Genomic DNA, 22,601 nt, shown 5'->3' on the forward strand with positions numbered 1-22,601 from the left:
TTATATATCTGTGTATTTTTTTCTGCCTCCCCATTACGAAAATATAAGTAAGCCTCATAGGAGCTGGGTTTGCTTTGTTTAAATGCTATAATTCTGGCATACTATGGTGTCTGAACTTTGAATTAATACATATATATATCATAAATATTTTTGTTGATTTATATGTTATTGATATTCCTTCTTCTCTTGGGCTCTATGAGGGCACAATTTGAATTCTGATGGCTAATGTGTATCTAAGGTTTAAAAAAGTGCTTAAATAAAGTACTTCCCACCTCAGCTTTGACAGTGATATTGTATGCCAAAGTGTTTGGGGAACAGACCCACCCTCATGTACACAGTTACAAAGGACCTCAGAGCAAGTTCTGTGACTAAGACTCCCTTAGGTTGAGTAGTGAGAGATGAAAAGTTTGGTAGAGATTTATTTGGAGAGAGATATTGCCAAGTGGGCAGGATTAAAGGGGTTCACCTCCTTCACATCAAGCCTGGAAAACCACACAGAGAACTTGAAACGTATTATGCTCACAGACTACTGTATACAGCACTCTGAGGCATGGGGAGGGATGTGGCTGTAACATCAGCCTGCACTGCTCCAGCTCGTTGGGTGAGGCACTTCAGAGAATTTCCCAGAGACCACACCTGAACTAAGTGGTAGAACATCATATTAGTGTTGAACTGGTGTCTCTTCATTAGGGTCTGCTCCAGGGGCGAGGGCCAAAACAAGTGGGAGGTGATTGGAACTCTTCGAGGTTGTGGAAAGAGACATGGGTGACCACTTGGTATAAAAATGAATTTACCTGGGTTATGAGTCCTCTGTGATGGAACTTTTCAAAGAGCCCCACAAGAGAAACGAGATTACTCACCTGCCATAGGGGCTCAAAGCCACCCAGCTAAGTAGGAATAGCCCATCCTCCTGTCTTTTCAGTCTCCATGGTTTTGATCTGAGTGGGGTCAAATTTCAGCTGCCATTTGGCAAAACAGGGAGAGAGCAGAAACTGCTCACCCCTCCCTCCAGGAAGGCAGGTAGCCTTAGTGTGGAGTGGTGATGGCAAAGGCAAGGAGAAAACTGACCTTTGAATGAAGATTAAAGGTTGAAATTTATTTAATGATTTTGGATGAACTTATTCCAATTTTAGAATTGAAATTGTGTTTTGTAACTTAAAGTAGCCTCAGGATTACCATTATGCAAGAGTGAAGAGAACATATGGTGAGCAGAAAAATCATGGGAATTCCCCAAATTCCCATCCGAAGGAAAAGAAAGATTCCTTGCATGAAATATCCCCTCCCCCCATTATTCTTTTTTTTTAAATGTGTCTTGATATGTCACTAATTAGGCTTTAAAAAACTTTCCAGTTACATTGTTTTCTAATATTTCTGCAGACACTTTAAAAATAATTTTGTCATATAGATTAGAGCAATGTTGTAGAGAGTGTTGCCAGTTGATAGAACAGTCACTCACAAATCCCTACTCTCTTTCTGGATCCTTCTCTTATATAGAATTGAAAAGCTAACTATTCATTTTCCCTGTCTTCCTTGCAGCTAAGGGTTGCCATGTAATAAAATTCTGGCCAGTGGGAGAGAAACAGAAGTCTTCTGGTAAAATTCTTGTTTTCCTGTTAAAACAGATAGAACTGTTCCCTTCACCCCTTCTTCCTACATTGGCTATGGCTTTATTACAACTGTATTAGTACTTTATGACATGAAAAGTTCCAAACCTCAATGGCATGCTGGTCCTGACATTGTTGAGGAAAGGCCTTTCTCCAGACCTCTTGACCTTTGAGGAAAACAAACCCTTATCAGTTAGCTGCTGCTAGTTCAGTTAATCAGTTACTTGCAGCCAAAAGCATTTTAAATAGAACCAAAACAAAAACAAAGCCTTGTTGACTGATGTTAAGAGTGAAGTTGATATTTACCTTTTACCTATATGTAGTCATTCATTCAAGTCTCAAACATCTTAGTAACATTTATTCAATATTCTATGCTAGGCCCTTAAGATGCAAAGAGGAATGCAAAGTGCTACCCTTGCAATGAATAAAAATTAATTATAATTAATAAAGTGCTATAATACTAATGTAAATATACAATGTACAAGTTATATAGAGAATAGCACTTGGAAGAGTTGAAGAAATCTGGGGAAGTGGCGATTCGGGGACTGGGACTTAGGGACCTATCAGTTGGAGAGAGATGAGAAGATGACTGAAGGTAGGTGGAGACAAGGCAGGTAGAGTATATAGGAATAGCTAAGGCAATATGAAGTAGTAGTACTTTGTAAATATTGTAGTTTAATATTTAATAGTGCTTGGGCTCTGGAGTTCAAATCCAGGCTCTTTCCGTTATAGCTGTAGAACTACAAGTAAGGTGTTTAGTTTCATTTTCCCTACCTGAAAATTGAAGTTTTATGTACTTCAAGGTGTTGTTGAGAAGATCAAATTAGCTAAGTCACATAAGGTTTTTAGTAGATTCATGGCACATAGTAAGTACTCCATAAATGTTACATACTATCAGCTGGTCATGGAGACAGACTGTATTATGGATGGCGGGGTGGCCTCAGAAGAATCTGACAAGGCTGACTGGGGCTAAATTGGGATGAGTCTTAAATGTTATGCAGAATAACTTGAACTTGATCCTGCAGTCATCGGGAAATTCTTGTGGGTTCTGGAGCACAGAACTAACTCAACAATGGCCTACTAGTGGTCAATGGTCAAATCCTGTGGGCACTTTAACTATGTGATACTTGGCACTGTTGATTTTCTTCTTGATGCTTTTAACCTAATCCCACAGATACCATTTTTTTCTTATTTTTGTTCCTATTTTAAGTCTTGCTTCCTTCGAAGTCATCCTCAGTCATACTGCCTGAGGAATCTTTGTACAATGTAATTGTGATCACCTAACCTGATTAAAATCTGGAAGTGGCTCCCCATCACCTTCAGGTAACTCCATATGTGGTATAAAGGAGACTTAATGACCATATTCCTGCAGACTCCTCTAAGATCATGTTTTCTATACCTTTACATGAATTCTATCCTCAGCTTTACTGCAATTTTTTGATTCCACGATTTTGAGGTGCTGTTTCCTCTCCTTTGGAGATATTTTTCCTTTCTCTACTTGACTTATGGTTTTAATTCATTCTTTAGAACTTCACTGAATAGTATGCATGCAATATCCTTATATTTTATTTTCAAGATAAACAGCTGTGTGCTGACTTATTAAACAAAGGAATAATGATTTGTCTTTACATCACTGGTGAACATTCTCCAGAAGGGACGAATTATTGTTTCTTTATGATCAAAGACATGCTATTAGGCACATTCCATTTCATAAAATCATGATGTATTGTTTCAGGGGAAGTTAAATCTCAGCCTTAACCTCTACTTCCTGACTGAAGTTGATACTATGTGTGGAACTGAGAATGGACCAGAGTAACGGGAGCCCAGTTATAATTAAATAATTTTTACATGGGTTGAACTGGCATTTTGATTATTACCCTAGATAAGATTTTCAGTTTCAAAATGAGTCCATTTTAGGCACTGGAAGGGACTGGAAGATTTTTATCTCCTAGGAGCTAGGGCCCATGCCATGTCGGATATGTCATCCAGGAAAATGGAAAGAAAGGCAAGTTAAAACAGGGGTCAAGAGAAGGAATAACAGTTTTCTGCTTCTATTGTGCTGAGTCCAGCTTGTGCAATAAAGCAATTTTATTTGCCCATCTCTACAACTGAAATAGAGTCAAAGGGTAGTTGGATGACTCTCCATTTCTCACTGAGGTTAGACTCACTCTAAAAGAAAGGACTGAAGTTTTGACTTCTTGCTGTTATGTGTTTGATAATATGCACCTAAAGACTGGATCAAAGCTCAGCTAAACATTTCTTAAAATTTTTGCAAATTTTCTTCTCATCCTATATAGTGGTAAAAGTTCATGAACAAAGATATTTACTGAAGTTTGTGAACTTTTGAAAAATTAAAATACTCATGCAAGTATCAATAAGGTCAAGCAGCCTAAGATATTTCTTCTCAATGGAAAATTAAACAATTGGAAATGAGATTTCTACAGGGATAAAGATGTTGAAAATACTATGTACCCATAGTATAATTGTATTATATTTAAAAATCCTTAAATTAATTGCAATGTATAAAAGTGTTGTTTGTATTGGGGTGTTAGAACTTTGAATAATGTTAGAGCTTCTTTCTACTTTTCTGTGTTTTCCAGATATTTATTCATTCCTTCTTTTCTCCCTCCCTCCCTTCTTCCTATTTACTGAGCATCTATTCTATGTTAGGGCCTCTTCCCAGCCCTGGGAAGCCATAGTGAACACAACAGACCCCAATTCCAAATCTGATTTTGTGGTTGGTCGGGGAATGGATTGGAGAGGGGATAAGTAGAGGATGGAGAACAAGTAAGAGGTGATGGTACCAAATCCAGGTCAAAGATGAGGGAAGCATGAACTACACCAGTTGCTCTGTCCTGTTCCTTCTCACATAAGCTCTTTTTGGGTAATTTCACCTTCCTGTGTTACATTCAGGCCTCTGCTCAAATTAGCTTCTTAGAAAGGAGTTCTATAACCACTCTAACTCCTTTACTCTCTTACCTTGCCCTGCTCCAACTCCCACCACCCCCTTTTAAATAGTACTTATCCCTACCTGGTTGACACCATAGGATGAACTGATATATTATTGGTCCATTTGTTTATCGGTGTATTTCTTCCCTAGAATATAAGCATGAGATAGGGACTTTGCTTTGTTCATTGTTGTATTCCTATCATTTAGAACTATATCCATTTTGGACATAGGGAAGGTTTAATAAATATTATCTGAATGATTAAGCAAATGATTGCTTGATCTATATCTTTAGCTTTGACATCTCTCCTGGGCTCCAGATTTGTAGTTCTCAAGCCAACTGACCCTTTAAAATGAATCCTGAGTATACTTTGAGTTTCAGATGTTCAAGCTTCTTATGATGAGCCTCCTTCCCCAACCAATTTTGCTTCTTGTGAAATCCTCTCCACTAAGGTAATTTCTTTGTCTCTCAAGTCTTCAACTCAACACCTATGTTCTTTTGTCACCACATCCAAGGAGAGTGCATAAAGAAGCAGGTAGATCTGGGAACTGTCAAAGGAGTTAGGTGTGAAAGATTTGTCCTGGGGTAGGTGTGCTGTGACACTATAGCAAGGGGTGACAGCTCATATTCTTTCCACTTGTTGATATTCTAATGCATTTGCTTGTGTAGTCTTGTCTGATTGAAGAACGACATATTTGTTCATGAGAGTTTTCTGGCCTGATATTTTCATTGAAATGGCATATTCCTTTTATTGATATAATGTGCTTATTTGTTCTAAGTAGGAAAGACCAGCACGACTTAAAGCACTCTCCCTTTTAAATATGGTTAGAAGAAAGGGATGAGCACTGTAAGGACATTCTGTATATTTGTTATGGATAATGAGTTCCAAGTAATATTTTTTTGTGGAGGAGGGGGAGAAGAGGTCATTGAAAAACAGAAATGAATACCATTTTTGAGGTCAACACTAAAATTTAATTCTGTTAAGGGTATACAAACAAGAAGCACACAAATTATTTGTTCACAAGATAGCGTTTCAATTGTTTTAATAGATGTTGCCATTTTTTTGCAATGTGTCTCATTCATACCTACCAGAAATAAGGCAGAGGAAAGGACATTCTGTGAAGCTTCATCAAACCACACACACTTCCAAATTACAAGGCAACATTAGTTACTCTGGGACGATCCCATAAACTCTAAGGCTCAGGTTTCTGATTTCAAAGAGCTTGCTGGTGTGATGGAAAAATTTAGGGTAATCACAGTATAAGATATTACCAAAATAAATTACATGTATATTTTCACATGTCATAGATGATATGTTTATGTATATTCTCATCAGTTACTTTCCTACTGACACTCCTTCCAGCAAACTGAACATTGATCCTACTTTTCTGCCTTAAAAAGTAACAGGAAATAAAACCATAGAAGACATTTGCCTTCAGCAATCACCACGCTACCCTCCTGTACCTAAGAGGGCCCCATAAATCTTAGAGATGCTTCCAGAGATTAAAAGTCATCAGAGTTGAAGGAGATGTAGGGACTAGTTCTGCGTTTCATATAACTGTTGAACTCCATCAGGGAAGACACTCATCTTCTATAAACGCAGTTCCGCAAGTAAGGCTAAGTGAAGCTGTCGAGGCGCCGGGGCTGCTGCAGAAGGGGGCGGGGCGGGGCGGGGCGGGGCGGGGCGGGGCCGGCCCGCAGGATTTCCAACCCGCGGTGCGGGGCGGGGCGCAGCCCGGCGCGTGGGGCGGAGGCTCGGCTAACGGTCCCCGCAGGCCGGCGCGCGCCCGCGGGCGGTGCCTCCGAGGCCCGGGCTGGCCGGGCGCGCCGCCGCGGCCCCCTGCGCCCCTCCCGCCGCGCGCAGGCTTCCGCTCGCGCTTCCACCCCGACTCCGCCGGCTGCCCCGCGGCTGCGGCTGAGCGCGGCTGGGCTGGCGCCCGTCTGCGCGATGAGGATCCAGCCGTGCCCGCCCGCGCAGGGCCTCTCGGCGCCGCTGGGCCGTCCGTGACCAGGCTCCCGCGCTGGGGCGGACGCGGGCCTGCGGCGAGGACGCGGACGATGGGGGACAGGTAACCCCGCCCGGGCGGGCCTGGGCCGCGAGGGTCCCCGCGACCGAACGCCCGGGAGGTAGGGCGCGCGCTGGGCGGGCGCGGGCACCCACGTGGCCCCCACTGAAGTCTCTGCCATTCGCACAGGTGGCTGCGGGTGACCGTGCTTCCCGGCTGCGTGGGCTGCAGGACCGTGGCGGCTCTGGAGTCCTGGACGGTGCGCGAGGTGAAGGAATGCATCTTGGCGGAGACGGGCTTCCCGGTGTCGGAGCAGCGGCTGTGGCTGGGCGACCGGGAGGTACGGCCCCCGCCCCCGCCCCGGCCCTCGGGGGAGGGTGGCGCGCGGTGTGCTGAGGTTGTAGCCGTCAGTTTGCTAGTCAGGACGCTCGCTGATGGTGAAACTGAATGGGTTTATCCTTGTGTCATGGAAGACAGATGCTCATTAAATGGTCACCCTGGAAATAATGCTTTGTAAATAACGTGAGCAAAAGGACACGGATGTGTTCCTCTCATTGTAATTTTTATTGATTTACCATTTCAACAGTGCAGGCCCCTTACCCCATTTTGTCTGAATCTGCACTTCCTGAAATTAAGGTACTTTTGTGATGTGCATTATAGCCAGAGATTTTTGCTTATTTCCGTGTTTAGAGACATCATCATCGAAGTGACTTAATCATTACTCATTTTTCTAACTATTATACATTTAACGTTGATAAATATCTTAACCTTTTTAAGTCTTAGAAGTTTTCCCCCAGTTTTGAATCAGAAATTTTGGCTGAAAGGACCTTCAGACATACTTTAATGTAGAAGCTATTAGTTTGAGGAGTACATTTATATTAAAACTTTTAAGGTGTAAATGAATGACTTAGCAGATCAAAACTTTGGAAAATAGAGTATTTCATATTGTCATACGTATCTTTTAAGATTGGTGAAACTACTTAAGGGAGGAGTACATGGAGACATATTGCTGAAAATATTGCTAATAAATATCTTTACTTTTTCTATGATAAAAAATCATTTCCAGGATTTAAAGGAGACAACAAAGAGTTGAATAGATACACAGGGAATACTTGAGCCATACAGAATGACATTTTTAGTATTAGATTTCCTTACTATCTGGTACAGTATTGTGAAGTACTTGGTACCTGTGACTTAAATCTTGACCTTCTGTGTACCTGGGTCCACTCTCTGGTCCCTTGCCCACTTAGACCCAGATTTCCTGTTAATCTGTTCTATGTTCCTCCATGGATCAGTCCTCTTTACCAGTTCCCCAAGGTGTTAGGTGGCATGCAGACAGTGACGCGAGGACTTTGGACAGAATTGATGAGCAAAGCTCACCATTCTTACCTCTTTTTCTGCACCTACTCCTATCTTTTAACTGTCCCGTGTATACTCTCCTGGTTCTATACCCACTCCTTTGGTTACTCCTCTGGTTCTGCTTTGTCCACTTGTCCCCTAGATATGATTATACCCAAAGGCTCAGTTGTGACTGATTCTTGCCATTAGAAATGTATTTGAGGTGTCTGCAAAGTGTCGGGATAGGATGGTAATGTGCCAGTGGTGTGTAGAGGTTTCAGATGGAGTGGGTGGTCATTGGAGGGGGCCTAGTTAGGAAAGTTACGCTAATGAAGTAGTGAGGTTCTAGACTATGATTGTACAGGTAACACTGAAAGGAAAGGATGTACGGGAGACTTTGAAAAATACAAAATTATGGCATTTTGGTACCAAATGGGACAACATGTAGAATAAGGCAGAAGGCTTTAGAAGCCTTGGATGTTCAGAAGCCTTGAGTGAGATCAGGAAAATAATGGTTCAGTTAGCAGAGATAAACAAGTACAGAGGGGATCTAATTTTGGAGGAAAGGTGGTAACCAGTTTGCTTTTGTATATGATTCAGCTGACGGCAGGACACAAAAGAAACATCTAGGCAAATGCACAAAGAGGTAGTTGACCTAGATGGATTCTACTTCCAGTACTGCCAGTGGGTAACAGAAGCCAAATTAATTACCATGTTAGAATCTGTTTTCCTCTTTCTAATGGGAATGGGATAAACGAATTTTAACCAATAAGGTCTCTGCTATGTAAAAGTCTAGACTAGAGAGTGATATTCAACAGGCACATGTGGGTCTGAAGCTCAAGGATAGATGTCAGGGCTGGAGATATAATTTTGGGAAGTAACTTTTTCAGCACATTTTTCCTTCTATACTTTGTAAATGCATTGGGAATATTATTTACGTTTATTGAGCAACTAACTGTGTTCCACACACTGTTCTAGGTATTTTGTTTATATATCATCTTATTTACTACTGAAAACAACCTCATGAGTTAGTTACTACTACTCCATTTTGCAAATTTGTAAAGCCAAAATTCAGAGAGAAGTGTCAAATCAGAATTGGAACTCAGATCTTTCTGATTCCAAAGTCTATGGACTTTTTTACTATTCCACATCACAGAGAATCTGTCAAGGTGTCAATAAATAAAGAAGTTAAATGTAAAGTTCTTTAAAACAGAGAAGAGCTTAAACCATTAAAAATGAACTTGAAAGTCAAGGATGGCACTCCCCCATAAAACAAGCAGAGGGCACAATTCTTTCCTGACTCAGAGGAGACAGGCTTGTGATTTGTACTGAAGCGGTGAACTTAGTTATGCTAACATGTGCCATTAAAGGTCACCTTTATGTAAGCACATCTTTCACAGAAGTAGTTTTATTTTCCTATTTAATGCTGCTTATAACCTTTAGATTTGAATTATTGGCAAAAATTCTAAGTATTTTAGGGTAGTCCAGAAAAAAAAACTGTTGACAACTCCTTGTCAGTCACTGGTTTTGGTTAGTATTGGACATAGCAGTAGGTACTTAGTCCTCTGTCTCTCTGGATCACCTACCATCCTCTTTCTACTTGTTTCTTTTTTGCTTTTCCTGGCCTATAAGTGGCATTTGTAAGTTCTTTACCTCCTGTCCCATGAAGAGACTGAAGCTATTCATTATAGCAATGCATTTTTCTGATCCGTACCAAATGTGTTTGAGCCTCAGGCCAGGTTTGAAGTATTACTTCACTTTCTTGTCTTAATTGATCAAAAATGCCCTCCCTGTCCACTCTTGAATCTTGAAAACCTTCTTATGTTCTCGACACCTGAACAAAGGACGAAGTGTTAGGAGGTCCAGATTGCAATTAATATTGATTGTATTGTTTTCATAATAATTTGAAGTTATTATTTGACAGTAAATGAAAATGAACATCTCTGAGGTTTTTTAAGGGAGCTGAAGCTGGCATGGACAGAAATCCAGATGTTCAAATCATTTTTTAATCACTCTGTTTTAAAAACAAAATATAAAGACTGAAATGGACAACTTTTAAGGTTTCATCACCTCTGGAGGTAAATAGGACCAATGTTACTTTTTGCTTGGTTGGAGTGATTTAAGGTCCAGGAAAGAATGAGGCCCAAGCAAAATCCCCAAATCTTGACATGCTCAGGAGGAGAAAGCAGACCGAACTGCTGAGATTATCTGTGCTTCTTGCTTTCTCTTTGGGAGAATCACTTCCCTGTAAATAGATCACTGATAACAATCTGCCAAAAGCATTCATTGTCAGACTTACATAGCCAGTTGCATCTGTTTTTACTAATGTGGTTCTACTATGTCTTCTTCCTTTTCAAGTCTTCTTTAAGACCTAGAAACTTCTTCGTGCATTATAGTTTTTCTTCTTTTCTCCCTTTCTGCCTTCCTTTAAGTGTGCCTTGGCTATACTGAATTGGTCTAGTAATCCTTGGCTTTTACATGGCTCCCTTTTAGTAGGTATTTAACTTACAATAGAATGAATAACCATAATGACATCATCCAACTGGAGAATTAGAGCACTATTGATAATTTATATTTACCTCTGTGCTTCTCTTCCCCAGCCTTTATTCCTGTGTCTCGTTTCTTACCCCTTTGTGTTTATTATTCTTTTACCTTTTTTGTAGTTGTAATAGTTTTATCATGTGTGTATGTGTGTGTGTGTATATATATGCATACTTATGTTTGTGTATATGTGTGTATGTATGTGTCCGTGTGTGTGTATAGCCTAAATATATAACCTAGATAATATACTATTTATTTTTAGTTATTTATTAACTTTATAAGAAGTGTATTATTCATTATGTAGTAACCTGGAATTAGCTTTGTACACTCAATATTATGTTATGAATACTCACCCAAATTTATGTGCAGTTTCCTTAATTCAGTTCTTATTGTTGTGTCATATTCCATTGTATCTATATGTCATAGGATTTGGGTTGTTTCTAAATTTTTGTTGTTAAAACAGTACTGCTATGTTTATTCTTATCCATATTTCCTGTGCAAGGAGTTTTTACAGGCTTGCTTTAAGATTCAGTGAGAATATGTATAGAAAGTGCTTCATAAACTGGGAATTGTAACATATTCAGATATGTATATTAGAAATGGAGACTAAAATGAAGATGATGTACAGAAAGTAAGGAGACTGGATGGGATTGTTATAAAAATCCAAGAGATGTGGAGAGTCTGAACAATTGGAAGTAGAGAACAAGTGAGCTATGAGAAAAGCTGGGGAGGGACATGCTGGGACCCAGAGAGTAATTAATTTGACGTGGGGTTTGGAGAGAGGGAGGACTTTTTCCCCAGCTTTCCAGTTAAAGTGACGAGATAGAAGGTGCTACTAATAATTGAGATACAGAGTAAAAGATGAGTGATAAGTGATGGAAGGAAAGCTAGTGATGTCATCTTTTGATAGGTTAAGCTCTAGGAATCCTGGAAGATATCAGTGTGAAATGAGTAGTAGACAATTGGAAATACTGAATTTTTGACATCATAAATGATGTCCTTCACACCCTGTCAAAGAAACAAGGTATGAAGGTGGTTTTTCAGGCAAGCTTTTCAGTAATGTTTTGCAGACTGCTGATCTGTAAGGAGTCACTCCATAGCAACACTTAAGAGGACAAGGTTGATCTGGCTTTGGATTATTTACCTTATTTTCGAAAAAAGGCACTCTATTACACTGCTCCCGTGGCTCATGATTACATATATTGTACCCTGCCCTTAGAGAAACGGAACAAACACCAAAAGGAAAATGAATATCAAGGCGTTTTTCAGGAAAGCCAATTTCAGGGAAGTTGTAGACTAAAGCAGCCTCAGAAGTTGGAGTCCTTATTTGCTCCTTCCTTTTACATCACATCTTTATTGTAGCAACATCTATAGCAGTGTTTTCCAAACTATTTCTAGGAACACTATCCTATAAGGTGCTCTTGAAAATAAATGGAAAAAAAAAAAAAAATCACTGCTAAATTTGTGAAATACTGCTTAGCATAATCCTTTCTAAGAAAGTTACAGTACACATTAATATGTTAAATGCCCTAAACTCCAACTTATTCCAATTAATTTAAAACTTTTTTTTTTTTTTTTGGTCTTCTGTGTTTACATCTCATAGAGCAATACACTTTGGAAATGCTGATCAAAAGAATGACTTTATGTTGATGATCCTAATTCATCATAAAAAATTTAAATTATTTTAAAGCAGAAATGTGTGTATCTTTATATATTTGAAATTATTTAAGGAAAAATATTTAAAATTTTTAAACCAAATTTTGACTAAAATTTCTATCCTTTGAAACATTCACTTTTCCAGAGCAACTTAAGTCTAGATAAGGACAGTTAACAAGCATTATATCTTAAGTGAAAAAAATTTATGGTAAAGTTTTGAATTTACAATATCAGGAACTATATTGCTTTTCATACATTTTATTTATTTATTTTTTCAGATACCTGACTGCATCAAGATTGGAGATCTGTCTTCTAAAAATTGTCATCTTTTTGTAAACCTTCAATCAAAAGGCTTAAAAGGGGGAGGTATAACATTGACTTTACCAGGAGATTATGCCATTTTTAGTTGAATAAAGATTATGTTTTAAAAGTGAAATGAAAGTATATAACATTGGGATGTGATAAGGGGATATCAGGGCCAGAGGAAAGCACACGCAGATGGAGCTTGTGAGTTATGAAAGTGTGTGGGATATAATAGTCTGTGGAGCAGCTGAGGTTTGGTCTTGGTGCATAGTTGTGCAAAAATGATGCAAATAAATTTATAGTGATGATTTTGTTTCTTAAGCACGGATTTCTTTTTTTTATGTATATACAGATTTTTTTTGTTCTGTGCATCTGAGAAATTACTTTCCTTCTCTCCAATCTCCCTATACTTTCCTGTCACCTATCTGAAGGTAACCTGATCAGTCAGTTTTAAGAATCTCTAGTTTGGAAGGGCTTAACTGGTATTTGACTGGACAGCCATCGAGACAGTGATTGTGCTGAATTTCAGAACAATCAGAACATCTGTGGAGTTTGAGAATATGAAAACACCTTGTTGACTGGTCACGAGTATATACGTGTTTCCGTGTCCGAATGTAGCTGACTGGTCATGAGATAACTTGTGTCTGCCCTTACATTAATTTAAGTAATTTTAAACACCTTGCTGACCAAAGTAGCTGGCCACACAGGCGAGTTCTGGCTCGAAATGTCTGGTCAGCAAGAGCATCATGATCGGCATTATTATCTCTGGCTTATAATTTTTTGCAGCAAAGAACCATTTATTTATTTCAGATCTGGAAAATATCAACCCCTCCCCCCCTTGCTCTTCATTTTTGGTTTAATAATCTTTTGTGACATTTAGTATATTTTTGATGAACATATTTTTAAAACTAAATTTGTAGCTAATGAAAAATCTTGAGATTTGATAAATTGAATCTGCTTTACTTTTTAAAAAAAATCCTCACCCAAAGATATGTTTTCATTGATTTTTTAGGGGGTGGGGAGAGAGAGGGAGAGAGAGAGAGAGAAAGGGAAAGGGATTCGGGGAGGGAGAAGGGAGGGAGGGAGGGAGGGAGGGAGGGAGGGAGGGAGGGAGGGAAGGAAGGAAGGAGAAAGAAAAGAAAGAAAAAGAAAGAAAGAAAGAAAGAAAGAAAGAAAGAAAGAAAGAAAGAAAGAAAGAAAGAAAGAAAGAAAGAAAGAAGAAAGAAAGAGAGAGAAAGGAAAAAGAGAAAGAAAGAAAGAGAGAAAGAGAGAAAGAAAGAGAAAGAAAGAAGGGGAGGAAAGGGAGGAAGGGGAGGAAGGGGAGGAAAGGGAAGAAGGAACATTGATCAGTTGGCAACCAGAAATCCAACCCCGCAACCTTTTGGTGTACTTGATGATATTCCAAGCAACTGAACCACACCGGCCAGGGGAGAATCTGCTTTACTTTCTACTGAATTTGTTTAGTAGATAGAGTTTCATACCCGAGAGCTGCAGTAAAACATGAAGTTGTAACTTGTAGAATTTTACTATGTCTTGGAACCAAATAACACATTGGTAATAGGCCATGGGGTCTTTATTTTAGGTCGATTTGGTCAAACAACTCCACCACTTGTTGATTTTCTCAAGGACATTTTAAGAAGATATCCAGAAGGAGGGCAGATTCTTAAGGTAGGGCATGTGTTGTGTGCATGTATAAATTTACTTTGATAAAAATGAGATGGAGTAAAATTACTTAGAAGTCTTGTTGTTTACATTTTTTAGAATTTTGTCTAGATTTGAATGGCTATGTCTATTACCCTTCACACCTGTAGTGCATTCAAAAACAAAGGAACCCACTAAGCTGCTGTAATCATGCAGTTTTGCTCTAGGAACACTTTTTTGTAGCTGTATAATTCTATAATGTAATTTTATGAATTGCATGTAAAACATTGTGCAATGGCATTACAAATCTACCCTCTGACCAACCACGTTCAGGGGCCATGGACCTGTGCTCATTTGACCCCTGGATTTAGAGGTTAGCAGTTGGGGAGGTTTAATAGGATAATTATTTCAGTTATTTAAAGCTATTTATGAGGTATTCTTTTAGTTTGAATACACTCATAAAAAAATTAAGGAACCATAAAAGAAAGCAATTATGGAAGATATTGCAAAGTTTAGATTTTATGTTTAAGCTTAATAAGAAACCTCTTTAGTTGTAAAAGGTCAGTTATTATGCATTTTCCTTTTCATTAATTTATTTAGTGTTTCTTACCAATTTCTTGGTCCTCATTATATTTTCTAGTTCAGATGGCAAAAATTTTTAGAAAATAAGGATTAGATTTATTTAACTTGTCTAAAATAGTCACCCTCAGATAGGTGCTGGATGAGGATTGCTGCATCTTCAGTGATTTTTTTTTTAACCCTCACCCAAGGGTATTTTTTCCATTGCTTTTCAGAGTGGAAGGGAGAGAGAAAGAGAGAGAAACATTGATGTGAGAGAGAGACATCGATTGGTTGCCTCCCACATTCGCCCCCACCTAGGCTTGTATGGAGTCTGCAACTGAGGTATGGGCCCTTGGCCAAAATCGAACCCAGGACCCTTCATTCCGAGGGCTGACTCTCTAACCACTGAGCCAAACCAGATAGGGTACATCTTCAGTGATTTTAATAATAATAATGTGTCCTTTCAGAATAGGCATCAATGATTCACAGTTAATTTGCAAACCATTTTTATATTGACATTAGGTAAGTGAAGATGGGAAGAATATGCTTATTGAGTTGTAATGGGGGTAGAGAGGCAAATAGAATAAATTTAAAATTGAAGGTTTAATTAGTGGTAACAGGAGTAGAGTATTATCAATTCAAAAGTGAGTGATAGATCCTATCAGGAAACAAGACCGTGGTTTAGAGCTCTTTAGACATTCTTATAGTTAACAAGCAGCTGATATTTAGTCCTTCCTCTTTGCTTACGGTAGATATTTATATGCAAACCAGCTGAATATAATCTTTGTTCCTTGGATGTTTTAGTAGAATTTGACCATTTTAGATTTAATAGGAATCTTAGGAATGGCTTAGATTTATACCTTTCGTGATATTTGCTGAAAGGTCATATTTTAATGACTTGCCCAAGATCATATGCAAATTGGCCCATTTATTGCCTCTTTTTCTCAGAATCTGTTTGAAAGCTATCCCCTGAGAAAAAGCATCCCATCCTATTTTTTGTTCAACTTGAAACTGATAGCTGGAGCCTGGGACTTGGGACTTTATCTCCAGTTTTCTTCATTTCTGCTCCCTAAAATACATGTAAATCAAAAACAGATACCCAAATGAAACCAAGACCCAACCTCTAAAGTGCTCTTATTTTGTAAGTTAACATTGTATTTTGCTCCCTTTTTATTTTTATCTCTATCTTTTATATCATAATATCTTAATGTAAATAAGATTACTAATTTTTAGGGATTCTGTTAGACTAAATAGGGTAGGAAATAGGTCTAAAAATTCTATGAGAAATAGGCAGTTGTGTAAACAGGAGGAATTTGTAGTCTATGAGGTAGATAAGGGCATGTTTGGGGTTGAACAGCAGTTGGGTAAGACTTCCCAACCTTTTGGTGTGTACCCAGTGAACTAAACCCCTTACCTGATCTCAGAACTAGCTCTTTAGATCTGTGCTAGTCCCTTACTCAGTCTTAGAGTTATCTCATCTCGTGAGCACTGTCACCGTTTTGCACTGATAAAGGCTTTGCTGTTGGCATTGCTCCCTTCAGTTCCTACCCATTCCTAATCCTCCACTCCACCCCAGGTTTAGTGATACCAAGGTGCTAGAAAAGTTAAAATATAGTTCTCCCCAAAGTTAGAGGTTTATGAATGTAAAAATACAAGGTGAATTACTGTATTTCTAAAGCCCTACCCATTTGAAATGTAACCACCTGATTTGGTTTGGCTTAAATCACAGCTCATCTAGGCAATTGTTATGTGTTGACTTTTCCATGCTTTTGACAAGGTCCAGAATAAACTAAAGATAATATCTCTGGAGTTCGTTCCAAGTTGTGATGATTATGGGGTTGACTCTAGGAGTTGGACTCTTATTTTAGAGTTTGGAGCTCCCAACATGATTTTGGTAGGTGTGCCAAAGTGATTGGGGTTGTTGAGACTGGGGATTTTTTTGAGTCTATTGATGGGTGTAAATCTTGTAGTTTGTCCTTTCCTTTCTACATTACAGAGCTTTGACTGTCCACTCACCCATCTACTCACTTATCCACCAAATGTTATTACTACCTTTTTAACGAAATAAGTCAGTGTTGACCTTCAAAAAACTTTCATCTTAGCACAGGAGAAAGACATGTTTTACCTCAAGTTCTCAAGAAGGCAGCATATTATACATATAGACTAATTTTTTTTCTAAGAGAAAGGTAAGTTTGGTAAGCAAATGATAAATAAAGGTCTTTGGTAACTGCTTGAGAGTGGGTACTTGTCCCGAATGACAGAACAGTCTGTGCAGCTTTGGAACTGGAGTAATTTCTTTTGTATGAGGGCTTTGATATGTTGTAAATAAGAAGCAGAGTTGTAAATAGTCTCAGGATTTGTACTGCAGGCTAAGAGGCACCAATACAATACATTGTAGGTATGTGTAATTGAAGAAGGACTCATGGTCTTTTCAACCATACTCAAATGTATGTAACAATTACTTTCAGTAGCACCCTCACTAGATCTTAAAGATAATGATGTAAATAGTGGGGGGGTTTTACTTAAATGTAATTACTTTTTAAATATTATTATAGGTAAATATAAAGATGGGCAGTAGATTACCATATTATGAAATGCTGTTTTTGGTATATATCTTGATTAGGAATTAATTCAGAATGCAGAAGATGCTGGCGCCACAGAAGTTAAATTTTTGTATGATGAAACTCAATATGGAACAGAGACTCTTTGGTCAAAAGATATGGCGCAATATCAGGGTAAGAATCAATATTTAGGAATAAGTTTTATATACTAACAGGTGATTTTTAGTGATTTACAATACTATGTTTAATGAATAGTCTACCACTTATACTTCACTTCTTGGCGTATTTCATTCCACTTCAGATGTTTTTCTCTGCTTTTGGTGGACAGGTATCTGCTAGTTGGTATTTTTAGAGAACAAAGAAAAAAAATCCTTAACTAAAAGTAACAAGCAGTATAAATACAGTTGACCCTTAAACAATACAGGTTTAAACTGGGCAGGTCCACTTATATGCAGATTCTTTTTAATAAATACACAGTTGGCCTCCTGTATCCCTAGGTTTCACACCCTCAGGTTCAAGCAATTGTGGATTGAAATACTTTTTGATCCACAGGTGAGAATCTGTGAATGCAGAGGATCTACTGTGTGCATTACTCTATGCCTTTTCATGTAAGGGACTTGAACATCTTCAGATTTTGGTATCCACGGGGAGGCTTGGAACCAGTCCTCTGTGGATACTGAGGGACCATTAAAGTTTTGGGGGAGTCAAAAGTAATACACAGATTTTCAACTGGGGACATTGGTGCCCCTAATCTCCACCTTGTTCAAGGATCAAGTGTACATAAGCCTCTTGTTCTATTTAGTCACTTGTGAGTATTTTATATTAGTAGCAAGACAGAAGGGTACCTTTTCCATATATATAACACTTCTCTGCACTTGGAAAGAAGAGACTTTTGCTTTTAGGATACCCTTGAAATGTTTTGAAGTGGGTTGGGAAGAAATTTTGAAGGAGAGAAGAGAATAAAGAAAACAAAAGACAATAAGAGAACCATAACCAATAGGTTCCTGATACCTCAGTTACATTCTTTGAAGTGTTGTTTTAAAAAGAATGTTCATGACTTTCAGTGCAGCTTTGAACTCAATAAGGTGATTGTGAATGACTCTATATTATATAGAAAGTTATTGAGAAAAGAGAAGATCAATTCAGACTTTCCTGGACATATTTTTAAAGAGATGTAAGTCATATATCTTTTAAAAAGATGTTTTATGATTCAGGAGGATAATCAGCATTATTGTTAAATATTTAAACATTAAATATGTAGCATTTCTTGTGCTAACATATTTATTCTTAGCTTAAATTTGTGATATCAAAGTTGCACTTTTTATTTTATAAAGAGTTGTGGTGAGACATAATACATCAGAGGGTTTTCATTCTGTTTCTAACTCCTGCCACCTTTGTGATCTTGGGCATGTCATCTCACCTCCATTGGTCATGAGAGGATAGAGACAGTAAGGTTTTCTGGTTCTAAGATTCTATGATTTAATGTAACCATTGTTAAAAAATACCAAGTATGGCTATGAGGGACATTCACTTAATCAGGGTTGAGGATCCTTTTTCTGCCAAGGGACATTTGGATATTTAGAACATCATTTGCAGGCCATAAAAATTATCAACTTAAAAATTAGCTATGAAGAAAGCTCCTAGATTTATTGAATTTCGAGTCCCTCCTGTGGTTGCCTTGACAGAACCAGACCAAATGATTTTGAGGGCCATATATGGCCTGTAGGCTGTATGTTCCCCTCGCCTGGAAGTCTTAAATCCTGATCCTACACAGGGCTACCATGTATATCTCCATGGAGCACCAGCAGGTAGAGTGGAGCTCTGATCCTCATGTTTACTCAGTGTGATTAAGCAGATTACTTAACCTCACTTAATTTCAGTCTGCTCACCTATAAGATGGTAATAAGAACAAAATTTACCTCCCAGTTATTTTGAGGAATAAATCATATCATTTATATGATAATGTTTTAGGTCTACTTTCATACTGACAGTATTAATGTGTACTATAGAACCATAATGGGGAGAGTGAAGAAATCCTAGAAGAATTTGCTTCAAAAACTACCTAAATTGTATGATTTTTTGCTTCTAGCCTTGACTTCACCTCATTTAAAAAAGATGTGAAACAAGGTTATTTAACTGAGTTTGTGCATAAGTGTACTTGGAGATAGGCTTTTTATTTATTTATTTTAATCCTCACCCTAGGATATCTATATGTTTAGAGAGAGAAAGGGAGAGAGAGAAAGTGAGAAACATTGATGTGTTAACTCCTGTACATGCCCCTACTGGAGATTGATCCCACAATCTACGTGTGTGCCCTGATCAAGAATTGAACCTGAAACCTTTTAGTGTATGGGACTGCACTCCAAACCAGAGCTAGAGACAGACTTTTTAGTCATACCAGATTAGCCAATTTAAAATAAACTTGGACATATAAAAGTAGGTAGAAATGATCTTTGATATCTTTATTTAACAAATATTTGTTGAGGGCCCTGCATGCTCCTGCATGTTTAAGAATGTTGTTCTCTTGTGTACAGGTATATATGTTGTCTTTGATGAGGTCATCTTGGGTTACAGTTTTTTCCCCTTTATTGATACCTAGTTTTGCAAATGAGAACTCTTTAGTCCAACTTGTGTTCGTACCTTTTTATATAATCATGACAAAAACTCAACTTGTCAAATCAGTTGCAGAAAAATAAGAGATCTTACCCAGTTTCACACTTCACTAAGGATTTCAAGAATGGTGATTTAAGAGACAGACGCAAGTGAAGGCAGCATGGAGACACCTTGGATTCCTAGTACCTCCTTCTAGGTTCTTTCATGCTGTGTTAGGACACACCTTGGCCTAGGTTGAACAGAAGTGACCTCTAAGTGATGCAAGCAGGCCTTCACATACACAACAGAGCTATTTTAGTCATGAAACATGTTCATGTTTTTCTCTGATAATTACATAGCTTGGGATATTTTCTGGAAATTATGCCTCATAAATTTATAAATTCCAGGTTTACTTACAATAAGCAATCTTCTAAAAGCATCCACTAGGTTAGGTTTCTTCTGCTCGTAAATACTGTTGGTGTGTTTGCCTAGAGATCTGACACCAGATTGTTTACAAGGAGATTTTGGCTGGGGTATTCCCATTTAAAAGGAGAAAATAGATTGCAGGCCTGCTGCTAACCCTTTCCTCCCCAGATAATCTTTTGTTTTTTTCCTCGGGTTTATTCTTTTTCTTTTATCTCACTTAGAACCAAGAGCACACCCTTTTGATCAGGAAAGATGTGGAGCAATTTAAAATTGATCGCAGGGATAGAGACAGAGATTCAGTGAGACTCAAGTAGATTGGAGCAAAGGCAAAAATATACAACTTCTCTCCTCATTCCAGGAAGAGTAGGATCAGAATTATACCTTGATTTCAAACCTTAAATAATAACTAGACTATACCTACTAGATGCAGAAACCAGTTAAGAGGGCTGCACATACCTGCCTCTCACCCAGCTCTCTGCTCGCTTAGGTGGGCTTGTGTGTGTGCACTGCCTGGTCATGATTCTGATGAAGCAGGGTGTGAGAAGAGCTCTGACAGCCAGCGAATAGGAAAGTTCCACTTACAGGCCTTCTTTCTTTCTAGGAGCTGCATTGATATGTAGGATGGGGAACAGTAGTTTTGACACTTCAAAAAACCATGGAGAGTGGGAATGTGAGGAGGAAATTCTTTTTCATAGGAAATACTTTCTCGTTTGAAAAAACAAGCATCTATTATTTTATAATTTAATAAGTGTTTTATAACAGTAGTCAGGCATCAAAGGCTCTGCTGCCAAGTTTTCCAGTTGACAGCGGGAAGGAAGGTGGGTCTTCCGTCAGGCTGGCAGCTGTGCTTCGTTGCTGGATTTCTAATTCCCTTCCGTAGACCGTATAGTTATGCTCTTTTTTCTAGATTCTGGCAAGAGGTCCATTTTCAGTCCTGGTGTTCAGCGTTGTGAGTTTTTGTGATTGGTCCTTGTTTCTATGTCTTCTTAGCTATTTTTTTTTTAAATATATCTTTATTGATTTCAGAGAGAGGAAAGGAGAGGGAGAGAGTGAGATAGAAACATCAATGATGAGAGAGTCATTGATAGGCTGCAGCCCACAACCCGGGCATGTGCCCTGACTGGGAATCGAACCCTGATCGCCTAGATCCTAGGTCGACACTTAACCGCTGAGCCACGCCCAGCCGGGCTTAGCTATTTTTAATAGATATTTGGAGCAGGAAGAACAGGCACTGCTTGCTAAATGCCATTTTTAAACCAGTTGGAGTTAGCTGTTTCAAAATAAAATATTTATTTTATCAATATTCCTGTAATACTTATTTTGTTAATGATAAAGACTAGCAGTATCCTATACTACTAGTGTTATAATAGTAATAATATCTGACTTTTTAGGTGTCTTCTCTGTGCTGGGAACTGTGCTGAGTCCCTCATCCATATGTCTCATTTGATCCTCAGCACTTTGTGGTTAGATGCTGTTCTCATCCTTATTTTACAGATGAGGAAACTGAGCCTTAATGGCTTTTGTTTTGCTTGAAGTGATACAGTTGGTAACAGAAGAGCTGGACCTGATATCCAGACTTACCTGGCTCCAGAATCCACTTTAACCACCGTGTGCTTTATTTGTCCTTCTCAAAAAAGCTCAGCAGGCTTGGCTATTTCCATATTCCTACTTTGACTATTTTACAAATAGCAGTCATGCCATTTTTGTAAAACAAAGTATGTATGGCCCATATCCCCATATCTATGCTTCAATTTATAGGCACATGAGAAGAGGCTTCTGGGGTGCTGGAATGTTCTCTTTAATTCATTTGGATGGATGTTACAAAGGTTTATTCACTTTGTAAGAATTCATCAAGCTGTACACTTCCAACTTGGTACTTTATTGTATGTGCAGGGTGGGGCAAAAGTAGGTTTACAGTTGTTCACATGGAAAATAATACAGTAATTAATAAATAATAATACAAGAATAAATTCTATTTTGTGTACTCACAACTGTAAGCCTACTTTTCCCACACTATATATGTTATACTTTAGTGATATTGTCAAAGAAAAATGTTCATTATTTTTAAAGTATGATGAGTTACTATAGTTGGACATATTCAAAGAATATTAGAATTCTGAAGATAAATCTCAAAAAGTAGAGTTCCAAAAATACTTTGTACAGAATTATAACTTTTTAGAGGAACTACTTTAGAGACAGGGTGGTATTTTTCTGACATTCTTACTTAAAATTTGTCACATTAATGATTTTTAAAATTATATAAGTAATGCCTTGTATAGAACCATCCAGAGGCTGCCAAAAACAAACACTTATAAAGAGATTATTAAACTTATTAAAGGATTATTCACCTTTTGAAATAATATATTAACAAGGTTTCTTCAGATAGAAAGTCCCAGTACATTTACAGGTAATCTCATTTGCAAA

The 22,601-nt window shown here is 38.2% G+C and overlaps 1 protein-coding gene across 3 annotated transcripts in view; it reads left to right on the forward strand.

Moving 5' to 3' along the window:
* Window positions 1-22,601, forward strand: part of SACS (sacsin molecular chaperone) — an 82,423-nt gene that overhangs the window by 30,090 nt on the left and 29,732 nt on the right. For 2 of the 3 annotated variants that reach the window (XM_081129373.1, XM_081129374.1), the window contains exons 3-6: window positions 6,748-6,898; window positions 12,372-12,459; window positions 13,979-14,064; window positions 17,222-17,333. In XM_081129373.1, coding sequence (XP_080985499.1) covers window positions 6,748-6,898; window positions 12,372-12,459; window positions 13,979-14,064; window positions 17,222-17,333 — 437 coding nt within the window. Of the gene's footprint in view, window positions 1-6,315; window positions 6,622-6,747; window positions 6,899-12,371; window positions 12,460-13,978; window positions 14,065-17,221; window positions 17,334-22,601 lie in introns of those variants that run through there. The other variant, XM_081129375.1, reaches the window with a different exon arrangement.

The sequence above is a fragment of the Miniopterus schreibersii genome (assembly GCF_964146895.1).
Source record: "Miniopterus schreibersii genome assembly, chromosome: 2".
In the NCBI taxonomy this organism is placed as follows: domain Eukaryota; kingdom Metazoa; phylum Chordata; class Mammalia; order Chiroptera; family Miniopteridae; genus Miniopterus; species Miniopterus schreibersii.